Raw genomic sequence first — 24159 nt, 5'->3', positions numbered from 1 at the left:
GATCTAGTTTTTCTTCAAACACTTTGTTAATTACTTTACATGCTACATTTACCCATTCCTTCTCCTTGGCATATATATTGCTCCCTTTGCACATCCATTGGATACCAAATCAATGCAGGTTGCACTTCTTTAGCACTTATCTTTTTTCGCACCAAATACTTGGTACAAGCCCTGATCTTCAGGTCTGGGTGAGCTGTGCCCAGCATAGGATCTGTGCGAGGTGAAGCAAACATGGCCTTACATCTTTGTGCTCCCCTGATCTTCAGCTCTGCCAGGAACTCCTTTGGCACTTTGTGCCAGTTAGAGCAGCCTTATAATCAGATCAAGTCGAAAAATTTCCAACACATTTTTCCATTGTCAAAATCAAAACTTTCCATGGGAACATGTTGATTTAGAAGAAATTTCATGTCAGAAAAAAATGAAACAAACAAACAAAAAAAGCATTTCAATAAAGGTAGATTTTATCAAAACAAATATTTTGATCTTTTGTTTCCAAATGAGTTTTTATTTCAAATCTATTTATTTAAAGTTGAAATCAGAACAGAAGGAAAGAAAATGTTCCTATTGACCCAAAATTAAATTTGTTGACAATTTTGTTTTGCAGGAAATTTTGAAATTTGTTTTCCTTCCAATTTGGAACAAAATCTTTAGCCTGCGGTGTGCTAAGACTACTGCCTATCAAGCTGAACAATACTGTCTCATTGTTTCCTTGTACTTCCCCATGAGTCTATCTCCATCTGTTGTCTCTTGTCTTATACTTAGATAGTAAGTTCTTTGGGACAATGACTGTCTTTTTGTTCTGCATTTTACAGCATCTAGCGCAATGGGGTCCTAGTCCAGGATGAAGGCTCTTAGGTGGAATGACAATACAAATGAGAAATTATAATAATTTCAAAACATCTGAATTTCCCACATAACTAAAATTCCATGATTTGATCAGCTCTACTTATGACTGCTCTAACTTGCGCCATCTTGTAATACCATAAAGACGTCCAAGCATGGTCCACATGGAACAGTGTTCCAGCCTGTTTCTTCCCTCCTGGTTATGAAGAGGTGCGAATGGAACTAAGGATCTGGTCTTAAGTGTTAAAGAAACATGGCTACTCCTATACACACCTAAGTATAACAAAACAAAGAAAGTTCCAAAAATAATCAATTTTCTGATTATTTTAATCTTTCCTCCTCATATTAAATTGTCTAGTAAGTAGGATGCGATCTAGTAAAACCCTATTTTTTATTACTATTCAGTCTAAATAAACAGAAGATTTTATTTAATTCAGTTCAAAATGTTCCCCATCTGGAGATATTTTTCCAACAGTTTTCTGAGCCAGTTTTCTAACTTCTGAAACATTTAAAGGATATAGTGCATGTTTCAATACATTGATTTTTTTCACTTTCTAAACTTAATAATAAATTATGTTTTGTTCTCCCTCTGACAGTTGTCCCCCCCGCCTTCAGCAGTAAACCAAAATTATTTAAATGTAAATTGACCTTGAGTAAAACTTTCAACTGCTCAACTCAGTTTCTGGAAGGCAACATCTGAAAAGAACAACTTTTGCACAGCTGCTAGAAAGAAGTTGAAAGTCATACAAGGTGGGTGGTCAGTCTTGACTAGTCAAATTCAGCTATCCAGCATGATTTACAGTATTTGGGTGTCTGTATTTCCATGCAAGACATAGCACTGCTGAAAACCTGGGTTTCAGTTCTTGGAATGTTCTTAAATTCCAATCTTTTTATAACGGTACCATTCCCACAAGTCCTAGCCTGACAAAATTGTTGGCTATGACCAGAAACACCTGTAGAAAATGGGTATCACCAATGTGAACATCTGTTTCCCACAGGTTTCTGACCTGTGTCCTTTTGCTAACATGCCTCTGCCAATTTTTGATATAAAAGCGATGATGCGAAAACCATATCAGAAATAAAGCAACATTCCGATTTAAAAGAAACTATCATGAGACCTTTTGCCGACCTTTGAGCTTTCCTTTGCCCTTATTGCTTTCTGCATTTTTCCCCCTTGGTGGTAAAATTATTACAAAAAACAGAGTGAGTAATATGTCAAAGGCTATAATTTAATTGAAAGAATGTTAGACTTATAATTGTTAAAGAGGGGAAAGTCCTATTAGGTCAGATCCCTTGATAGTAGGTGAATTCTTGTCACATGCTAATCTAAGGTCAATTATTTTCTTCACATTTCCTTTATAGCCTAACATCTCATTACCAAAACTCCATCAACAGTGGGTGTCTCGTATTAAGAGGAACCTACTGCTGACACAATTGTCCCTACATGAACAGTCTTCTAATGACAACTCATTATCTACTGCCTAAAAAGAACATGATTCTAACACATTGTAGTGTTAAATAACCCCAAACCAAATTGGCAAATACTAAGCCATTATCTCCAGTCAGCATTTTACAAAAAGCAATAAAGAAAATATCACAGAGTTGTTCAATCATCTGCTATTGGATGGTTTGTTTGGATATATGAATATAAGGCCAAATCCACAGACCAGCTCCCAGGCCAAGTATCTAGGCCAGGTGATAGACAGATGTGCTGGTTGGGAGAGGAAGAATCCTGCTCTCCGAGCTGTGGAGCAACTGCAGAGTTGCTCACAGAACCTATTCCTGCTGGAGTTGTAGTAGCTTCTGTGAGCCTTCATGTGGCCCATCACAGGAGGCTGATCTGCCCTTGCCCCTCCCTAGCCCACTCACACCTTGTTCTCTCTCACCCCATGCTACCCAAGAGAGTGGCACCCAAATGCATCTGCTGTTACACACAGTTGGAACTACCCCACGTAGGTGCAAGCTCTACCCTTACTTCCTCAGGTTCAGAGAGCTCTTGGCAACAGAACTGATGCAGTGCCCCTTTGGAACAAAGATAGGATTAGGAGAGTGGGAAAAATGGGGGTGTATGATCCCAAAAATTGAAGGGAAACAAAAGAGCTGGTCTATCGTCAGACTATTCCTGTGGTCCTGTTCACACCCACCAACTCCAACAAGGGAGGAGGCTGTCTGAATATGAAAACAGGAACGATTAACACCAAAGGTCTACCACCTTCTCAATCTTTAACTCACAACTCAATGTATGTTTTGGTTGTGGCTGTTCAACAAAATGACAAATGTATTTTGAATTTAGTAGAACACTTACAATAGACTCTAATGATTTTGCAGCAGTTCTGAGAAAACTGAAATTGATTACACATCATAGGTACCATAGTACATAGTACCCCCTGGCTTGAAGTGGTTTCCATCATATACAGTGTTTACAGTTTGGTTCAATGGCTCTCAGCACCCCCACTATACAAATTGTTCCAGCACTCCTGTTGCATACTTGTGTAACATTGACCATGGCATGCTATTTTTCCACTGTTTTATTTCAGTTGTCCAAGATTTGTATTTTTGCACCGTAACAGTGGTTTCAGAGGGGGAAATTGTTTGGATTAAAAAAAAAACGACCCTGCAAAGTTCAAGCTCTAGGAAATCTATTTTTAAAAGCTATCTAAGTAGTTACACTATAGGATTACTACAATGTACTAATTACATATGTATGCCAGCATGATATGGATATGGGCAAGATCTTCAGTGGTACAGATAGGCATAGCTCCATTAAAGGCACTGGAGCTATGCTGATTTACATCAGCTGAAAATCTGGCCCACAATACTCTTTTTACTGATTCGTAGAGTGGTTAATGTGTACTTAGTGTCACTTAATGCAAAGCTTTACTGAGATTTTATCACCTGTAATTTTCCAAGTTTTAAGTACTTCTTAGCATAGTTTTAATTTAACTTCTATACAAGTCCACTAGTCATTAAGCCAACAGTCAAAATCACAGTTAATCAGATGCACTTTTTGGCTGCAGTTCCTGTTCTCTTTGTGGAATTTACCAGGTTAAGATGGTTAGTGCTATTAATCATAAGGGAATGTGTACTTATTAAGTCAAAGCCAGGCTATTTTTAGACTCTAATTTTCTTCATTAAAATATGAGCTAACCATTGCACAAATGTAGCCCTGTCACAAAGGGAAAAAGTTTCAGTAGGTACAGACCTACCTGTGTAAACAAAAAAAGTGTGCACATTTGTGCAGCTACATTTATGTGTTTATTTACTTCAGTTATACGTATATTTCTGCAAATGCAACTGGGTATCTAGGCTTTTAAAAACCTATTTGTAGGCACAATTGCACATGTAAATGTACATGCATCATTTGGGGTCTCCTCCTTTGAAAATTTCACTTGGAAGACTCAGACTGGACTCTATAATAGGGTTACCATACGTCCGGTTTTTCCCGGACATGTCCGGCTTTTTGGCAATCAAACCCCCGTCCGGGGGGAATTGCCAAAAAGCTGAACATGTCCGGGAAAATGCCGGCCGGGCACTTCCCCTCCCGCGGCTGCTCTGCTCCTCCCCTGACTCTTCGGCTCTGTTTAAGAGCCGAGCTGCCCGAGCGCTATGGGCTTCAGGCAGCCCCCTTGCCTCCGGACCCCAGCCGCCGGCCGGGCACTTCCCCTCCCGGGCTCCGGCAGCGCAGGGTCCGGAGGCATGGGGGCTGCCCGAAGCCGGTAGCGCTCGGGCAGCTCGGCTCTTAAACAGAGCTGAAGAGTCAGGGGAGGAGCAGAGCTGCCGCAGCCAGAGGCTCTGCTCCACCCCTGACTCTTCGGCTCTGTTTAAGAGCCGAGCTGCCTGAGCGCTATGGGCCTCAGGCAGCCCCCATGCCTCCGGACCCTGTGCCGCCGGAGCCCGAGAGGGGAAGTGCCCGGCCGGGGGCGCAGGGTCCGGAGGCATAGGGGCTGCCCGAAGCCCAAGCGCTACTGGCTTCACGGTTTGCTGGGCAGCCTCCAGACCCTGCGCCCCCGGCTGGCGCTTCCCCTCCCGGGCTCCAGCTGTGCTGGGGCGGGGCTGGGGGTGGGAAATGGGCAGGGCCAGGGCCCCGTGGAGGGTCCTCTTTTTTTATTTGTTAAATATGGTAACCCTTCTCTATAACTGCATTTTTAATGGAATATTCCTCACCCCATAACTTGTAAAAATGGAGAAAAGTTGCTGAAAATGTCTACACCCATTTGAAATGTAACCTCATGAATGTGCAGGAACTCCCCCTGAGCTGGTGGAATTACAGCAGTGTAAATCTGCCCCTAGACTCTATGTTCTGTAAGAAAGGAGTACAGTGCCATGCACACTGATGGTAGTCAGTAAATTATATAATAATAATTAGTTGATAATTATTGCTGCTGGGCTTATTTTTTGAGCTGCCTTTGAGCCTTACTCTTCTCTCCAGTCTGCACGGTGACATGTGCACTGCCAGGCCCGCTGATAGCAATTCCAGGCCCCAGGGCCGTCCCTAGGGGCGTGCAGGGCTCAGGGTGGACATGACGAATCTGTCACTTTCTTGTCCTGGACCGCGGGGCCCCCCAAAGTGCTGGACCCAGAGCGGTCACCACCCCACACGGACCTAGGAGCTCTGCGGCCCACCCGGGCAATTTAAAAGGGCCCGGGGCTCACGGAGCAGCATCGGCGGCAGCTGGGGGCACCCAGGCCCTTTTAAATTGCCTAGGCCCCTGGGCAATTGCCCACTTTGCCCCCGCCCCCATTTGCAGGGCTGTGCACTGCAGATGAAATAGTGAGAAGAGCACAGAACAAAAAGCAAGCCTCAGCAGTACTGAGGAAGTGCAAGGTGGGAGGGACCCCAGAGCTCAGGCTGCAGCCCAAGTAGGGTTGGCAATTTTGGGTGGGCATATTCCTGAAGGTTTCATCACATGACAATCTTTAATTAAAGATTCTTTTAATTAAACTCCAGGACAATCCTGGAGGGTTGGCAACTCTAAACCCAAGCCCGGACATCTACATCACAATTAAACAGTTCCTTAGCCCAAACCCTATGAGCCCGAATCAGCTGTCATGGATTAGCCGTGGGTGTCTAACTGCAATGTAGACATACCACAATAGCATACTTATCATGGGTGGAGGCCTATGTGAGAACTAATTACAATACAATGTACTTTTACAGATTTGAACATATCATTGGGGTGTTGAACAAGAAGAGTTTTGTAAACTAGGGTGAAATACAAGAAGGTATAGACTAGAGCTAGAGACCAAGAGAAAGAAACTCTCACTGGGTTCCTGTCCATTGTTCTAACCTATTTAGAGAGATTTTCAAAGAGTTAAACTCCCATTGAAAGTATATGGGAGTTAGGTGCCTAAATACCTTTGAGGATCTGGGCCCTAACTGCCTTTCAAATCAACCCCGATATCTTTTCTAGTGAAGATGTAACCATTTCTTAAGTAAAATGGAGGATTTAAGATTATTGAGCAAAGTAGCTCCTCTAAATTACCTATAGGGAAAAATCTCAATAGCTGGGTGCAAACAGACCTTGAACAAGCACTGAAACAGCATAGTATTTCATTTTAAGAAATGTGATTCAATTTGATAACTTTAAACCAGAGCTAGTTGAAAAATATTAAGTATGTTTCAAGAAAAATGTTGGAATGTTTTGAAGGAAAAATTCCCCTAATATTTCTTGATTTCAAAAACCAAAAAGGACTTTTTTGTTTTTCCCTATTTTTTTTCACCTTTTCTCTCCCCCTCTTCCTCTCTTCTCTTCCTGCCCCATTTTGCCACTGAAAAGGGGGAGGAGGAGGAGGAGGAGAGAAAGGAGGGGGAAAAAACCTGAAAAACGAAAACCTGAAAACAGAATTTTTTTAATTGTTGGTTTCAAATTTTTTTCTGTTTTCAGCCTTTCCACTTAAAAATGGGACATTGTTTAAACAAAATTCTGCAAAAGAATTTTTTTCTAAAAATACTCACTTTTTTTTTTAAAAAGTTTTGAACATAAAATTTCTACCAGCTCTACTTAAAACTATTAAGCAAAGTAACAATCCAATGCTCAGGACTTTGTGTTAACCCTTTATTAACTCTCTGCACAGCAAAGCTCAGCATTTTTCAAAGTTGAGAGTGCTGAACTGTTACCTACCAGTACCAATGCAAAACAGCGGTTCCATTTGGCTGCTTGCAGCTAAATCATTTCAAAGTGGAAAAGCAATGCTATTTCTGAATGGGCAATTATTGTCCTTTTGCCTCAAGCCATGAAATTAACTAATGTCCATTGCTTTTTAGATGATTAGTTAAAGAAATCATGTGGGAATTTACACTATCTCCAGTTCCTTCAAGCATAAAGAGGAATATCTACACTTGAGGTAGGTTTCAGAGTGGTAGTTGTGTTAGTCTGTATCAACAAAAACAACGATGAGTCCTTGTGCCACAAGGACTCCTTGTTGTTTTTACACTTGAGGTAGAAATCAGACTAAGGATTCAAAGACTGGTACACTGACCCTTACAGCTCCATTATCACTATTAGTTTTGCTTCACCAGAGGATACTTCTGGTGGTCTTTATCTCACCCTGCCAGCCTACATATGCTGTGACCCAAGCATATATAACAGTTACAGAGACTTTGAGATTTATATTCAGAAAGATGTAATAGTCATGTAAAAGATGTTTAGATCACTGACAATCTCACTACAAGCAGTGTGGCAAAGGATAGGATAACAAAGAATCAAGTATTTTCAATTTTAAGGTAGTTAGTGCAGGTTGCCTGAAAGGAGAAAAACTAGTTTAGATATCTACTCAGAATGACATTACTGTGTGTGTGTGTTGTGTTATAGATACAGCTCTCTTGACATAGAAAATCATAACAATGGGCCAAATCTTCTTTTTTGTTATTCAGGCAAAACTCCCATTGAATCATTGGGACTCTTGCCTGAGTAAGAAAAGACTGCATGAGGAATTCAGAATTTGACATACCATTATTACTAACAATAATAATGAATGTCTCTAAAGCATTCCCCACACTCTGATCAAGGCACTTGGGAGCTCCCCAACAATTTAAAATATGGAACAGCAGCAGATATATTTTTATCTATCACCAGATGTCTTTGTTTATTCTGTAGCCTAATGATGACAAAATAAAAAGACAGTGATTAATTAAGAGGAGCAGAGGCAGCCTAAAAATAGGCATGACTGGTTCAGAAGACCAAATTGCTTCTGAACAAGAAGAAATTTTAAGTAAAGGAAAGACAGCATTGATCCTTCTTAGGGGTTTCAGATACACCTCTACCCCGATATAACGCGACCCGATATAACACGAATTCGGATATAACGCGGTAAAGCAGTGCTCCCGCGGGGGGGGGGGGGGAGCTGCGCACTCCAGTGGATCAAAGCAAGTTCGATATAATGCAGTTTCACCTATAACGCAGTAAGATTTTTTGGCTCCCGAGGACAGTGTTATATCGAGGTAGAGGTGTATAACCCTTGGTGACAAGAACATTTCTATTGCGTGCGGTGACAGGAACTGAGTTTTCTGGATGTTACCAACAGTAATAATGCACTGGGTGGTCAGAGATCATAATACACTGCATTCAACATTTTTCTTATAAATATGAATTATTCACTAGAACAGGGCAATCTCAAGTTCATGCTCCCAAAGGTTTCAGGAAACACACAGCCAACACTCTGAGCACAGATTGACAATGCCATGTAAATAATTCACAAAATTTATGAAAAGCACAAATATGTATTTTGTGTGTTATCAATCAGACCCTTCCTGCCAAAAGGAGGGAGACAGATGTGGAAAAGAAGCTAACCATATTTACTGTGCTAGCAGGAAAACTTCAACTGTTTCAAAGTATTGCCACAGAGACCTGACATTAAAAAATAAAATAAAATAAAATAAAAAAGCTAGAGAAAATGATGAATAGCTCAAAAAGCAGGAATTGCTGACATATTTAAAAACCATTGACACCAGAGTACTTATTACCCGTTTTGTGAATCATTTTAACCTTCAAGCTACTTTTAAAGTGATGTTAGCTTACATTCCTGACACCAAACCACGTATTCATCCTGAATTAGGCTTCATCAGCTGAATCACTTCTTGTAAAGTAAATCTTCACTACTTTTTGGTAAAGCAAGTATTTTCTGAAGATGGGAAAAAGCTTGAATAGCAAGAAATTTTCACTCACTCACTCAGAGAAAAGTACTGTGCATCTTGGATACAGACACCAACCTAATTAAAAAATACCACTATTTTCCAAATAGAAATCATATTCTGCAGGTAGTCTCCACATAAAGACAACAGCCATCTTGTACACATTAAAATTCCACAGGACCATCTATATGTGTGACTGAAACTTCTAAAAAAGGATTCCTTCTCCCTTCACAACAGAAATACTAAAAACTACATTGTATCTATGAATAAGATGATCATTCATTTGTCTCATGAATTAACAAAGAGCTATAAGGAAGCTTGAAGTGTGTAATCCCTGTGTCTAGATCTGGGAGGTTTCCTTGGCAACAATGCACAAACAGCAGGGCATGTGTATGCATCCTCCAAACAGTATGTAACATGAGCGTACTGTTTTCTGGTCTCTACGGATATCTGTAAAGGAATGTGAAAAAAATATTCATCATTCTATACTATGCTCCTCAGAAAGAGCCAACAATTATGGCCAGCACACTATTTAGTAGTTTTTAAAATTAATAAGTGTGAGATTAAAAAGCTGTATTTCATTTTTTGAAGCAGAAGGAGGAATAATGCACAAAAACACAAATTTACTCTGGTTTTTGGTTTTGTTTGTTTGGCTTTGGGTCATACCAAATGACTCCTTCATTTGTATTTCAAATAGAATTTATACTGTGTGTCTCATTTCTTCATAATGCTGGTTAAACAAAAGTATGGTAATGTGGTAAAATTCTAACAGGCTTAATTAAGCAATAGGTCCTTCAAACAGGCTTAAATATGTTGATTTAAGTCTCTGCTGCCAAGTGGCCTTAAATGTATTTTTAAAAAAACCTACTTTCTAGAAAGAACTTTTGGAAGTCAAGTATCAGAGGGGTAGCCGTGTTAGTCTGAATCTGTAAAAAGCAACAGAGGGTCCTGTGGCACCTTTGAGACTAACAGAAGTACTGGGAGCATAAGCTTTCGTGGGTAAGAACCTCACAACCTTGCATCTGAAGAAGTGAGGTTCTTACCCACGAAAGCTTATGCTCCCAGTTCTTCTGTTAGTCTCAAAGGTGCCACAGGACCCTCTGTTGCTTTTGGAAGTCAGTGTGCCAGATTCTGATGCCAATTACAATGGCAAGATTCTGATCTCAAGTACGGCAGTGGAGATACTCTGGATTTATTCCAGAGCAACTGAGATGCAAATCTGGCTCTCTGTCTATATTTTCCAGTTGTTAGGAATGGATATGTAAAGGATTAGGTCACTCAGGATATGAAAATGATTCCTATAGTTCTCTGATAGATTAATTACCTTATTAACCAAACAAGTAGCAGCTGTATTTCATATGGAAATGTATCTCAAAAGAGTTAATTTTCTGTCTTAGTTGAACACTAAGCACTAGCACTGACACATTACTGCACAGAAACAAAAAGATGGGGATCTACCCTTGACAAATAAATTACCATATCAAATGGCATCTTTGACAGCCAGTCAGAATACTGGATAGCTGATCATGGCAATAATTCACTGCTGATGTAAGTCAGCATCCATTTGCTGAGCCTATTTACAGCAGTGATTAATTTGACCCCTTCTCTCTGATTGGCAAAAGCACACAACTGATACATTCTCAAGGTCATCCAGAATGCTACAGGTTAATGAGGATACAGTGCCTGGTCCAACTCCGAGTGAAATAAATGGGAGTTTTTGTATTAACTTAGAGGGGACCTCAATCAGGCCAACAGTGAGGTACTTACACACTGCTGCACCAGAGAGAAATGTATTTGGATCAATCTTGTGGCATAATACCCAGGAAGTTATGGCAAGAGAACACTATCACAGGACTAGCTGGCATTTCAAAACAAGTGTCACCTCTCTGTATTGCCATTTACATAGCCATAAGAGACCATTTTCCTGTAGTACCATTCTAGTTCAATGATATTAACTTCTAAATATATGATAGCTTTCCCAAGAGCTTAGCAGTTGCTAATTAAGCTAAACTTGTTGCTCATAAATAAAACAATCCAGTTCACATACATCAACAAAGCTATGCAGACAGGGCCGGCTCTGGCTTTTTGGCTGCCCCAAGCAAAAACAAAAAAACCACGGCGGCCGGGGCGGAACAACAACAACAACAAAAAAGCGGCCGTGCCGCCCTAGGATTGGGCGGAATGCCGCCTCCTACAAGCTGCCACCCCAAGCACCAGCTTGCTTGGCTGGTGCCTGGAGCCAGCCCTGTATATAGAGGCCAGATGTTCCATTTCACAGAGGATTTTGAGATTCATTCCAAATTGGAGCAAAACCCCACAATTTTGAAATTCTCTGTGAAGGAAAATTCTGAAAAAAAAAGTTAGTTTCGGGTCATTCCAAATGCTTTGTTTCAATGAAATTAAAATGTTTCAACTTAGTTTTTAATGTTTGTATTATTTTGTCAAATATATTATAATGTAGAATATAATACAAGATAAAAAAATTAAAAATGAGAAACTGAAACATTTGTTCTGCTATTATCAAAATGGTACGTTAAGACATTGTCAGAACTTCCTTTTTTAAAAACAAAATTCCAGCTAAGTTGACTCAATTTGGTGAAGCATTTCTATTTCAACAGAACTGCATATTTGGATGGAATATGGTTTAGTCAAAATTTCTCTGACCATCTCCATACATCTGCTTTTTTAACCAATAAATCATTGCATAACCACCATAGAAAATGACAGGCCTACATAACAAGGAATGTAAAACTTTCTGTATAAAACCCAAAGATAAACCTGGAATACCCCCTAAGAATAAATAATAGGTTGGGGTAACATACATTTATCCTCTCAGTGAAGAAAAATGTCTAATATTTATTCAATATGTGAGATATTACCGTAGGTGCTTCCTCACCCACAGGACAAATATCTTTCTCTCTAACTCAACAATGAATACATATAATTAAAATAACCTTGTTAAAAATAGCAAGTATGTGGATATGTCCCACAGAGTAGTGTCCTGACTGATATATGCCATTGTGCATAAATAATCTTAGTTTTAAAAAACTATTAGACTTATTGTTATATTTTCCATGCAATATAACACTTAAAGGGAAAAATGCTACCCTGTTTTGCACAGGCATGTAGAGTGTAGGGAGCCTTTTACTACCCAGTACACACATGCTGCAGTAGAGTAGGATTCCTACTTAAGACTAAAGAGAGGCCCAGCAGGGTTTGGGGGTATTGGCTACCACATCTACCATGCTTGCCAGCACACCCAAGGAAGTATGGTCAGATGTGGCCACCAGTGATGTGAGACAACAACCTGAGCCAGCCAGGAATGAAAACTGGTCCTTTTCAGAGGAAAAGTAAAGTGCATCTGACAGTACTTAGATACAGGCCAATTCTATACTATCCTTCCCTGTGTGAAACATGTGAATATCTAATTTGTGCATGCATATATATAAAGACATCTAGCAAGACCTGTGCTACTCTATCAAATCCCACTGCACATGCCCCTTTCATTGAGAACAGAGTACATGGGTTCAGATTCTGATACCCTTATACTAAGTGGTACCTAACTCCATCAATAGTCCCCTTAGCGTCAGTGATACTAGTTGGGGTCAAATCGTGAGCCCCTTACTCCCACTGGTATACCAAAATTCATATGAATAATTCCACTGAATCATTGTAAAGTACTATTTTATGTGAATAGTCTGCCCCATGATGGGCATTCTCAACATCCAATGAAGAGCCCTAATGAAGACTCTATTTGCCAGTTTTGGAGTTAATGGCCGTGATTAATCCACATGCTGTGTTTAAGGTAATTACTTTCATTCAAATTTCACACACTTTGTTCCTTCTAAGGCAGGAAATAAACATATTAAACAGAAATCACATATTAAACACACACAATGTTTGCAATCTCTTTTCATAAAATTCCACACCCACAAAGCACAGGTTCCCTCACTTTCATTCTGTTCAAGGCTGCAGGGGACAAGAAACCAGACAGAGCGGTTGTGAAACCCTGGATCTAATAAGCACCTTCCAACGTATTCACTAAGTAAACACTTTTAAATGTCTCCAAAAATGCAGGTGTGCAAATCACTCCTAATACAGACAGAAGCTGTTTTTTCAGTATCCCCTCAACCACTGTTAAACCACTCCCCAACACACCCCCACTAGCATTTTTCAGCTAATAAAAGCTTTATGAGCTGAAAAGTTCCTTCAGGGTTTTTTTTCAGCTGCTAACTCATACCCTTCTAGCTACAGCATCATAACTCACTGTTACAATCCACTGGCGCTAATGTAACATACCAAGATCATGAGTAGCATGTTTTGTTTTTCCACCATGAAAGACAAGTCTCATATGACTTGCTCAATATGGTGGAAAATTACTAATATGATCAAATAATGCAGTGCAAGGATGTTTTTCCTGCCCATGTTGAGTCCCATTCCACACTGAGTGTAAGCAAAAGAGAATGGCATGAAGTTCTATACAAGTAAATAAAGTCTCAAGCACATTCCATTATGGAACTTGCACACAGTCATTTTTATGACAAAAAAGGGGATTTTCCCCATATATATATATTTTTTTTCCTCATTAATTTGCACACCTGTCCTAGACCTGCCCATGTCCCATAGACTGTCAGAAAATGCCATGTTTTATATTTCTCATTAATTTGTGCACCTGCCTCAGATTCATTCACATGCCAGTGCATGGGCTGTTTGCCAATAAATTCTCTCATGGAAAACTGTTGTATTCTTATACAAATCAGCAGCTTAATCCATTCAGCTATATTCTCTCTCTTATCAGCATTTCAGCATAATTGCCAAAATATAACATAATGGGCTTGCTTTTCAGCCAGGCCTCAACTATCTTCTGTTTCCATGGGTGCAATTGTACACCTCTTTGTAACTGAAACTTCATTTATGCACCCACAATTAATTTCAGGCAAAAATACTTGCAGTTAGATGTTTAACTATTTAATTTGTGGACACACAAGAAGAGAAGTCATTGTGGAGATGCTATCTCTGGTCATCTAGTCCAATATTTGAATTATACAAATATACATTTCTCATACATATATTTAAAATCAAAACTGGGACATATACTGTACTATATGAGGCTCTAATTTATGACAGTCTAGAATAACCTAATATCCTAGTCAATATTTTTAATTCAGTTTCATTCAATCTAGTCAATATTCCACATCATTCCTATATGGGTCTATAATAAATAATAATAATAATGTTCCATACATCTATAACACACACCTTCTAAAGACATCAAAGGGCTTTAACAAAGCTGGTGGCAGATTATGGCTGGCCCATGTGCAGTTTTGAAGCTGAGAGGAAAGGTGCAAAAACCTTTCCCCATTCCACCTCCCACAGAGGCTGACCATAGGCACAGTCACTAGCTCAGGAAAGCAAGGGAGTTCCTTCTGCTACAATTCACTAGGACTCTAGCCACCCCAAGGGAGTCTTGGGTATGGCCTCAACAGCCATATACAAGTGCGTGGGGGGAGGGGGGGGGCGGGAAGCTACAGCAAAGTAATGCACATTGGAAAACAGAATCCCAACTATTCATACAAAATGATGGGATCTAAATTAGCAGATACCACTCAAGACAGATCTTTGTGTCACTGTGAATAGTTCTCTGTAAACATCTGCTCAGAGTGTAGGAGGAGTTAAAACAGTTAACAGAATGATAGGAACCATTAAGAAAGGGATAGATAATATGAAGAAAATATCACAATGCCATTATATACATCCATGGTACAACCCACACCTTGAATAACACATGTCGTTCTGGTTGCCCCATCTCAAAAAAGATAGATTAGAATTGGAAAAGGTACAGAGAAGGGCAATGAAAAGGAGTAAGAGTATGGAACAACTTCCATATGAGGAGAGATTAAACAGACTTCTCAGCTTGGAAAAGAAATGACTAAGGAGAGATGTGATAGAGATCTATAAACTCATGAATGATGGGGAGAAAGCGAATAAGGGAGTGTTACTTACTCCTTCACAAAACACAAGAACCAGGGGTTACATAATGAAATTAATAAACAGCAGGTTTAAAATACACAAAAGGAAGTACTTCACACAATGTACAGTCAACTCAATGTCAGGGGATGTTGTGAAGGCCAAAACTATAAAGGGGTTCAAAAAAGAATTAAACAAGTTCATGGAGGATAGATCCATCAATGGCTATTAAGCAGAGTGGTCTTGGATGCAATGTCATTCTCTGAGTGTCCCTAGCCTCTGACTGCCAGAAGCTGAGAATGTGCGACAGGGGATGGATCACTTGATGATTTCCTATTCTTTCATTCCTTCTGATGCACCTGGCATTGGCCACTGTCGGAAAACAGGATACTTGGCTACCTGGACCATTGGTCTGACCCAGTGTGGGCATTTTATGTTCTTATGTAATTCTGCTTCCAAGACACAATTCCACTCAGTGCTACCACTTAAGTCAGGTAACCCCAAATTACTCCCTTAATGAGGGGCAAAAGGCAAAATAGAGCTCATAACTAATTAAAACTAACAACACCTGTATGAGGTACTTAACTGTTATTATGCCCACTTTACAGATAGTGAAACTGAGTTGCAGAGATTGGTATTTCATCATGTTAGCATAATAGCAAGCTTCCACTGTACTGGACCAGTCAGATCAGTGATATGAAACAAAACATACTATTCTACTTCCATAGAGTCCTGTTCTTCTATTGAGGTGAACTATTGTTTCCAGCACAAACATATGCTGAAGAAAAGGAGGCAAAGGAAGGTAGAGAACTGACTCACACAAATGTACCAATACTACTGAGGAGACATTTATATACAATAGCTTGAACTATACATACCTCAGCTCACCTTGTAATTGTTTTGCTATTTATATATAAGAGCTATTCTTTTCAGGACTTGATAAGAAAGTTGCTATTTGCAAGGAGATATTTACACTTTTTGTACTTCAAAATCCTGGTGGGGTTTGTTCCATCCCTAGCTTATTGTTGTGTTTAACAGTGTTAAAATATATTTTATTGAAAATATGCTAATGCAAATGAGGACAAATATTGTTTACTAAAGGTAACTGTAATTCTGAATACTGTTTCCTGTGATCCCTTAGCTGAGAACCAACAAGTCAATGACACTGTTTTATATAGTTCCCTGATGATTATGAATCAACTTTCATTGCAAAGCTTATCAGAAAAAATGGATTGTATCATGTTCTGTAGTAACTAACTTCTGTGTTAGTAATCTCTGTCAAATTGTCTCCTCCTTAACACTTACTGTATGTATTTCCTTCAGAATAAAAGAAAGTTTATGTACTAAGAAGCGGTGAATTGAAAATGTGCTTGATGGGATCTTGCATTTCCAATATTTGTGTGGAATGAAAAAAAATGGTCAGAATGCTCAAAAGAAAAGCACATTTAGGGGCAGTTATCTGATTAGCTGTCTAAGGCTGGGAAATTCACATACAGTGGTTGTCAGATTTGAAAACAGGCAGTAGGGAGAAGGGAAACAAACTTCCATGCTAATCCTGCACTAAAAAGATGGTAAAATCCCTTCTTTTTGAACACAGTAGAGAAATTGCCATTTGGGGAATTCCACCTTATTTTACAGAAAGAGTTATTTTGATTCAAACATGGTAGAATAAACCATCGTTAGTGACAAAATTTTAAAGCTCCATGGCTTCAACCACTGACACATATACCCACAAACATACACAAATACACATAGAGAGATTTAAAAAGTTTGAAACTCTAACAGAAGGTAAAGTTTGAAGAAATTCTGCTCCAAGGGCTAGATCATTAGTGTGAGATCTGGCTCACAGAAAATGACTGCACACTCTTGTGTTGCCCCTGGAGCATTGCAGGAGGGACTTGTGACTCAGGGAATCACAGCTCTCCTCTTCCCCTGACTGCTGATGAGCCTCAGAAAGAATGAACTGAGACCTGCCTCAGCATACGCTCCTGTTGCCCTGGCATACTGTCATCTTGGGGGAGGAGTCAAGGCTACACTCACTCCCCAAACCCTCCCACCCTTCCTGACCCCAGGCATGAGGGAAGGATATAGCATCTCTGTGAAGATTGCGTCCTCCCATGCACAGTAAGCTGTGGTATTGTTACACTAGTGCATACAAGTAAATGGCCTCTTCTACTCCACAATCTGGTCCTTAGATAGCGAGTTGATTTAATCAAACTTTCATGAATTCAAAAGTATTTTGTATCTGACTTAAATCCAATCCACATACCGCAATCATTTGATGTGGCTCATCAGAGTGTCTCGTCTAATTGTGACTTCCTAAATATAGGCACTAGGCAGAACACAAACCCACAATGCTGCTAATGCGTCACATATTCCAGTAACAAAAGTACTGCTCAATTAAAAAAAAAATCATGTAATCCTTTCCAGTCTAGTTTTTTATATTAAGCCCCAATTGTTTACAATGTATTTGTCAAGACTATGCAGTTTAAATATTGTAGATATATAGTATAAAATAAGCAAAAGTAAAAAATTGCACTCTGTACAAGCTCTGCTAACTATACTGTACTACTTTTGCCTTTTGATTGGTGCACACAACTCTATTAGGTCCCAAACCAACTCCCACTGAAATCAATAAAAGGACTTGCATTAATTATAATGGGAGTTGGAACAGGTTCTTAACACTAATGGTAGTTATGGTCATGAATAAGTGGGAAATTAATCCTCTAAGTAATCATACAGAAGGCATCATATTCAGCTAGGCTAAAAGAAAAATAAAATGTATATTTTTGTGGAAAAATCATTATAAATGAATTAAACATAGTATGAAATTCAACAAACCCTACAATATACCTCGATTAATCTCCCTTTTCTCAACACTTTCATATCTCTTTTTTTGAAACTTAATACTATACGAAAGATCTCAAGTAATGGCCAGTTGTCTGATACAATATTTTAATTCAGGAATTGGTAGCTTAATTCAATGCTAGTTTAGTTCAATGTAGTTTTGCAGTTTCTGTTCTGGAAACCCATGGAATTAAAGCTGCATATGCAAATACAGTGCCTTCAGCTAAAAAACTTTATGAACTTGTGCAAATTATGGTAATTTGCATCACGGACTCAGGAAAATGATGATGATACACCATGGCAAATATCCTGCCCCCCAAATGCCACAACATCCACCTGTGGATGTAACAGATGTTCCCAAATGTTTTAGCTAACCACACTGTAAATAGCATTGTTAATGGCTACAGACAAATGGAATGTTAATGCTGTCTAATGCTACATTTAAGAGTAGTAATGTATGGTATGGAAACTGTGAAATTCAAATGCTTTGTGTCACAGATAAGCAAAGTCCAATCAGTGATTTGAGTACATCATGTGACAAACACCATTCTTATGACTCCCAATAATAAGTACAATACACTTGCACCTTTTTAAATCAATAGTGAATTTGACTCAAAGACAATTATAATGTACATTTCTAAATTATCTTAAATAATTAGTACCAATATATACATAGAAAAACTTTAAAAACTCCTGTTTAGACAAAGCTGTGCTTCAAAGAATAACTCCTGGTATATTGTGAAACATTACTATTATGGCAAACTGTATGGACATGGGTCATAGGTCTAAAGGGCAAACTCTTACCTGTATCATTGCCTGTAATGGCAATAAAAACCACTGTTATGTCAGATATATTTTTCATGTCTGTTTCAAGAACTGGAATAGAGGGAGACACTTCCTGAGGTTCTAAAACCTCTGTGGTTTCCTCAACTTTGGGTGGTCTGGTAGGTCGTGCAACTGCAGTGGCACTTGATGATGTGAAATATTCTTTATCAATTTCTGGTTCCACTGTCTTGCCTGTCAGACCATCATCAGTAGTGGTTTTACTGGGAGAAATAGATTCATCAATTATTACCATGTCTATGCTTGTTTCCTCCTCATCTTCCCTGTCAATTTTAGGTCGCGGTGTTTTAGTAACAAAGGACTTGGTAGTTGAAGTTGGTTGGATTTTGTCTACTGCACTTAGAACTGTTGTTTTATCTGTTCCAATAGTTGAAAATATAATTGGTTCTGTTCCTTTAGCTTCCTCCAATATTCCTGAACCTTCCAGACTATGGGTTGTAAAATTTTCCACTTTTTCCACAGAAGTAGATTTCTCAATCTGATGAGTAATACCTTCTGGTGCAGAAGGACTTGTAGGCACTGTATGTGAAGGTAACTCAGATTCCCAACTCACCACACTGCTGTCTTCTGTTTCATTTTCTTTTTTGATGCGTGGTACTCCACCTTCATCTACTTCAGTTTCAGTGATTGGTGGTACTGGCATAAATTCAGTGGTCTTTACTTTGTGTTCAGTAACAGCATCAACTTTTGGAGACAGTACAAGCTGTATGGTCCCCGTGGTTGTTTCACCGGATGCTAGAACTTTTTCATAATCACTTATATTTATACCAGGCACGAAAACTTCTGTAGTTGTACGTATTTCATCATACGCTGATCCTTCAGTAATTATGTCCACGTCCTGCCCTTCAGTAATAGCTGTGTGAGCCAATTCAGGTTCTAAAGTTGTCTTTTGTTCATATATTTGAACAAATGTCACAGACACCTTAGAAGTAGTTGCAGTAGAATCAGTGGCAGTAACCAATTGCTCTATAGTAATTCCATATGGTTTTCCTTCCACTGTTTCTTCAGTAATTTGGATCACATCTTGTCTTTCAGTAATAGTTGTCTGAGCAGATTCAGATTTAGATACAACTTCCTGATCATCTGTTTCCACGTGTACTTGAGTAGGTGTCACATCCATTTTAGAAATGGATGCTGTGGACTCTGTGGCAGTAACCATTTGTACCATAGCTTCACCTTTGGTAGAGTGTTCCTTTTGAAATACTGTTCCTTCTGTATCTTGAGTTTCCACATGTGGGTGAATTGTAGTTATTGCTCTGGAGATTCCTAGATCTTGGTCCTGCTCGATAGTACTTCCTTCCTCAGTCAAATCATCTTGTTGCCCTCCTGTTCCTGCACTAGGTACAACCTTTTTTTCATATGCTTTTACAGTAGTGGATGTCATTGCAGATGATTCTTCTTTAATGATTGTTCCACTACTTATCTGGCCACCCTCCCTGACTGCATATTTTGTGACCTCTTTATCTGTAAATGTAAGGTCTTCAGTAAATAGTGCTTTTTCAGTGGTCTCTTCTGGTTTCATTTCTGGTCTAGGAGCAAATGTTCTCATAGTATCATGATACCTTGAAACAACATCTGCATGTTCTGTAAAACCTTCTGTCGGTTGTACTTTGTCACTCACTTCCTTGACAGGGGGCCTGGCAGTTGGTAATTTTGTAGCTTTTGATGCTGGCACCGATGGCAGAAAGGGTTTTATTGTTGCATTGCTTTCATCCAGCGATATTTTTGATACTGTGATCACTTCCAGTTCTATAGCTCTGCGAGTGGGGTAGACACTTGTAATATCTTTACCCCGATCTATATCAGCTGATATAGCTTTAAGTTCTTCATCAGTTTTTGTTTCTGTTTGCTCAACACTTATCTTAGTTTTATCTTTTGCTGTTGAAATTGCTGCTTCAGGGTGCTTTGTATGTTCTACAATATAAATTTGCCTTGGAGAAGCTGTAGAAATTTCCATTCCAGAGATACCATCTCCTGTTCTTAAAGCTCCATATGTTTTCACATAATGAAGCAAATCTTCTGTCACATTTTCCTGATTTTTATCAGTAGGTAGTGGAGTGCTTGAAACTTGAGGAGCAAGTGTGAATTTCTCACTAGCAACATGTCCCTTAGGGTCTGTTTTGTCCTTATCAGAATCAGGAATAACTGCTGTGATATAGGGGGCTGTAACATCAATTGTTCTCAATTCTGTCTCTCTAGTTTTTTCTAAGATGATTGACCCTTCTGTTTCAGCAAACTCTCTCACAGGGGTTTGCACTGAGGCATTTGCCAATGTTCTCATTGGGCCCACCTCTATTTGTTCAGTCTGACTTTCAACAGTTTGTGTATTTTCAATTTCAACATCTTCCCATGAATCTGTGATTGGAAGTGATGTGGGAATCGCACTTGTAGCTGCTCTATGTTCTGAAATGATTGAGGACAAATAAACTTCCTCTCTGATTTTAGACATATCTGATTTCTTAGATAATTCTGCTGCAGAATAAGTGTGCTCCAACTCCTTTTGTATAGGTGTACTCACTGCTAGCCTAGGTGTAGCATCAGCTTTAGTCATGTCCAATGATTCAGAAGTATCTACTTTGCCATCTGTGACAATCTGAGGTAGAATAGTGGTTAACTTAATGTTCTCTTTAGGCATCTGCTCTTCTTTTTTCTCACCCCCTCTGGTAGTTAGTATTGGATCTTCCTTTTTGCTTTCCAGGATCACTTTTTCCAAAGATGGGATCTTTGTTTTGGTGACAACTGATTCAGTGATTAAACTATCAGAGATATCGGGTTTAAGAGTAGCTATGCCAGGTATTGTTTTTAGTTCTGTTGACAGATTGGCTGGCCCACTTTTCATAGGAATGTCCAGCTCAACAGATGCAGACTCTGATATATTTTGTTTACCTAAAAAAAGATGTTAAAGAATCAGTTAGAAAGGGTATAAATAAACCCATCTTTATACTTTTCTGAGGCAAACTAAATGTTAAACCTGAACAGAATGAATGAAAGCGACAAAATGTTTTAGAGAAAGGTTATGAATTCAGTACAGCTTTAAATACCAGCATAAAAACAATGTATTACAATGTCACAAGATTTGCTTGAGTTCATACACTATACACTAGATTAGGGCTGAAGGTGAGAACAGTATTTTTTCACTGAATGGCTTTAATTAATTTGCCTTTAGCCAAAGTATTTGTCTCCCAGGTTTTGTTTTGTTTTAATTTAGAGATGCTATTGAGTGTTTTTAAGTAACGGAAGGAAATTAAATGTTATTACTTTTAGTTTAGGATACAATATTATTCATAAAAGTCCTGTCTTTGGCTCCCTGAGCTGGAAGTGCTGTGAGGGCAGCATCCTCAGACCTGGGGGAGGGAATCTCTTGCCTTGCTGAACAACAACAAAAGCAGGAGCAAAAAAGCAAAGTCAGTAATATTAGTTTCATGGTGCTATATTAACATTATCAGAGGTCTTCATACAACATAATGTCAACAAAATACAAACATATTGCTCTTTATTGTACTGACTGAAATGTTGAATTTGAATCTTTCATTTCATACTCTTGCCAACTCCCAGTTAAAGGAAGAGATGTTTCCCATTTCCCCTGGTGCCTTTATGCTATGCTATGTATTAGTTGTATTGCAAATGTCATGGGTGTTTTTTCAAGGCTTACTTTAGCATACAATTCACATGTATAACAGGAAGTAAAATACCAGCTCAGTATATTTTCAGCACATAATTACAAATCACAAAAAGGAACCCTGACAGCACAGGAGTGTGCTTAGGCAATAGAAACTAACATGCCACCCTAAAACACTGTATTATAATGTCACAAGATTTGCTGTAATCCATGTAAACTATACTCCGAGGCATTTAGATTAGGTCTGAAAGCAAGAACAATAGTCCACCGAGGTCCAAAAAATACCCACAGGTAGGATCAGAAACCTTGTATTGCAATGAAGTTGACTTTTGGAAAACACTTTAAAAAGGCATAATCCTGCTTCCCTTCACACACAAAACTGGGAGCATTATATATGAAAGGACAACAGGATCAGGCCCTTTAAAACACCAAAACAATAAGGGGACAGCAGTTGTGGATCAAGAGTGGAGTATGGCCTTTAGAGTCACCATTAGGACATAGACAATTTCAAGATTTTTAGTACATAAATATGTCAGCACTAACTATCCCAGCACAACACAATTGAACCTACAGCCTCTTTCATATGAAAGCATTGCTAAGTATCTAATCAGGTAATTAAAATCCTTACACAAACATGCAAGAAATTTATATAGTTACAATGTTTTAGGAAGACAGGCACAAAGGCCAAAAGCTGGGTTTCAGAGTTAATGAATGAGCTCAGGGAAACTCAAAGACTCAGCATATGATATGAAAATTTTATCATTCCTACTTGAGGGTCAGGGGTCAGGGAGAAAGATGAGGTTTGAGATAAGATTCAGAGAATCACATTTACAGAAAGGAGATATTCCAAAGGATGGAGCAAAGAAGAATCTACTATCCACTAAGACATCCAGAATTTAAGAGCAAAGGGAAAAATTGTTAGAACAGGTAATGGGACAGGCAGAGAAGGGGAAGAAGTTAAGGCAGAATATAGGAATATGCAAATTGAGCACATCCATTTGTTTAATGCTCAAGAGTACCCAATACATATGTACATATCAGGTATTTTCACATGCACATGGCTAATTAGATGTCTCTCAGGGTTTGTCTACACTTACAACACTGAAATGGTACAGCTGCACTGGTGCAGCTGCGCCTCTGTAGCACTTAATGAAGATAACTACTTTTTGCCAACAGAAGAGCTTCTCCCATTGGTGTAGATACTCTGCCTCCCTGAGAGGCAATTGCTATGACGATGGGAGAAGCACTCCACTCCCCTGAGCAACCATGTAGTTATACCAAGTGTAGACCAGGGCGTAGGCATTTGTTCATGCATATAAGATATTTGTGTGCATAAACTAGGTCTACACAAATGTAGGTCTGAAGTTTCACACACCTAATTTTGAAATGTTGCCCTTACAGTTAAACTTTTAGATTATATGCTGAAATGGACAAAGAGGTGGTCAGTCAGATGTATCCAAATCCAGATCCAAACTTCATCAAAGTTCAGAGCATTAGGATCCAAGGGCTTGGTCCATACCCAATACGGAGTTAGATCCATTCATTAAGTTTGGATCAGAAGCCAGAAGTTTGGGGGTGTTTGGATACAAGGTTCTGGTATGAGCTATTCTCTAATTAACATCTGTTCCAGTGGGAACAAAGTTTATTGTTTATTTTAAAGAATATTAACATTAAATAGAGGTGGGGAAAAATAGAAAATAAAGCCAGCATCAAAATATATTTATGAATAAAGAAATAGAATGTGATTCACCACTATTTGATAGCTTTGTAATACTAGTTATTTGTGACTTTTTAGGTGACTGCCAGGTTTTCATTAAAATGTTTGCAAATCTTAAAAGTTTAACAAATTCATGCCTGATATGCAGTTACTTACTATTCATTACTTATTAACTGCTAATCTCATGATAAA

General features: G+C 38.9%; 1 protein-coding gene across 5 annotated transcripts in view; it reads right to left on the bottom strand.

Moving 5' to 3' along the window:
- VCAN (versican) overlaps positions 1–24159 on the bottom strand; it is a 137205-nt gene that overhangs the window by 51342 nt on the left and 61704 nt on the right. For 2 of the 5 annotated variants that reach the window (XM_065599135.1, XM_005288159.5), the window contains one exon: positions 18593–21517. The exons of 2 other annotated variants lie outside the window; for them this stretch is intronic. In XM_065599135.1, coding sequence (XP_065455207.1) covers positions 18593–21517 — 2925 coding nt within the window. The remainder of the gene's footprint in view (positions 1–18592; positions 21518–24159) is intronic. One more of the 5 variants, XM_065599136.1, reaches the window with a different exon arrangement.

This window comes from Chrysemys picta, chromosome 6, assembly GCF_011386835.1.
Source record: "Chrysemys picta bellii isolate R12L10 chromosome 6, ASM1138683v2, whole genome shotgun sequence".
Classification (NCBI taxonomy): Eukaryota; Metazoa; Chordata; order Testudines; family Emydidae; genus Chrysemys; species Chrysemys picta.
Note: the sequence above shows the minus strand (reverse complement) of the source record. Positions and strands in the feature narration are given on the sequence as shown.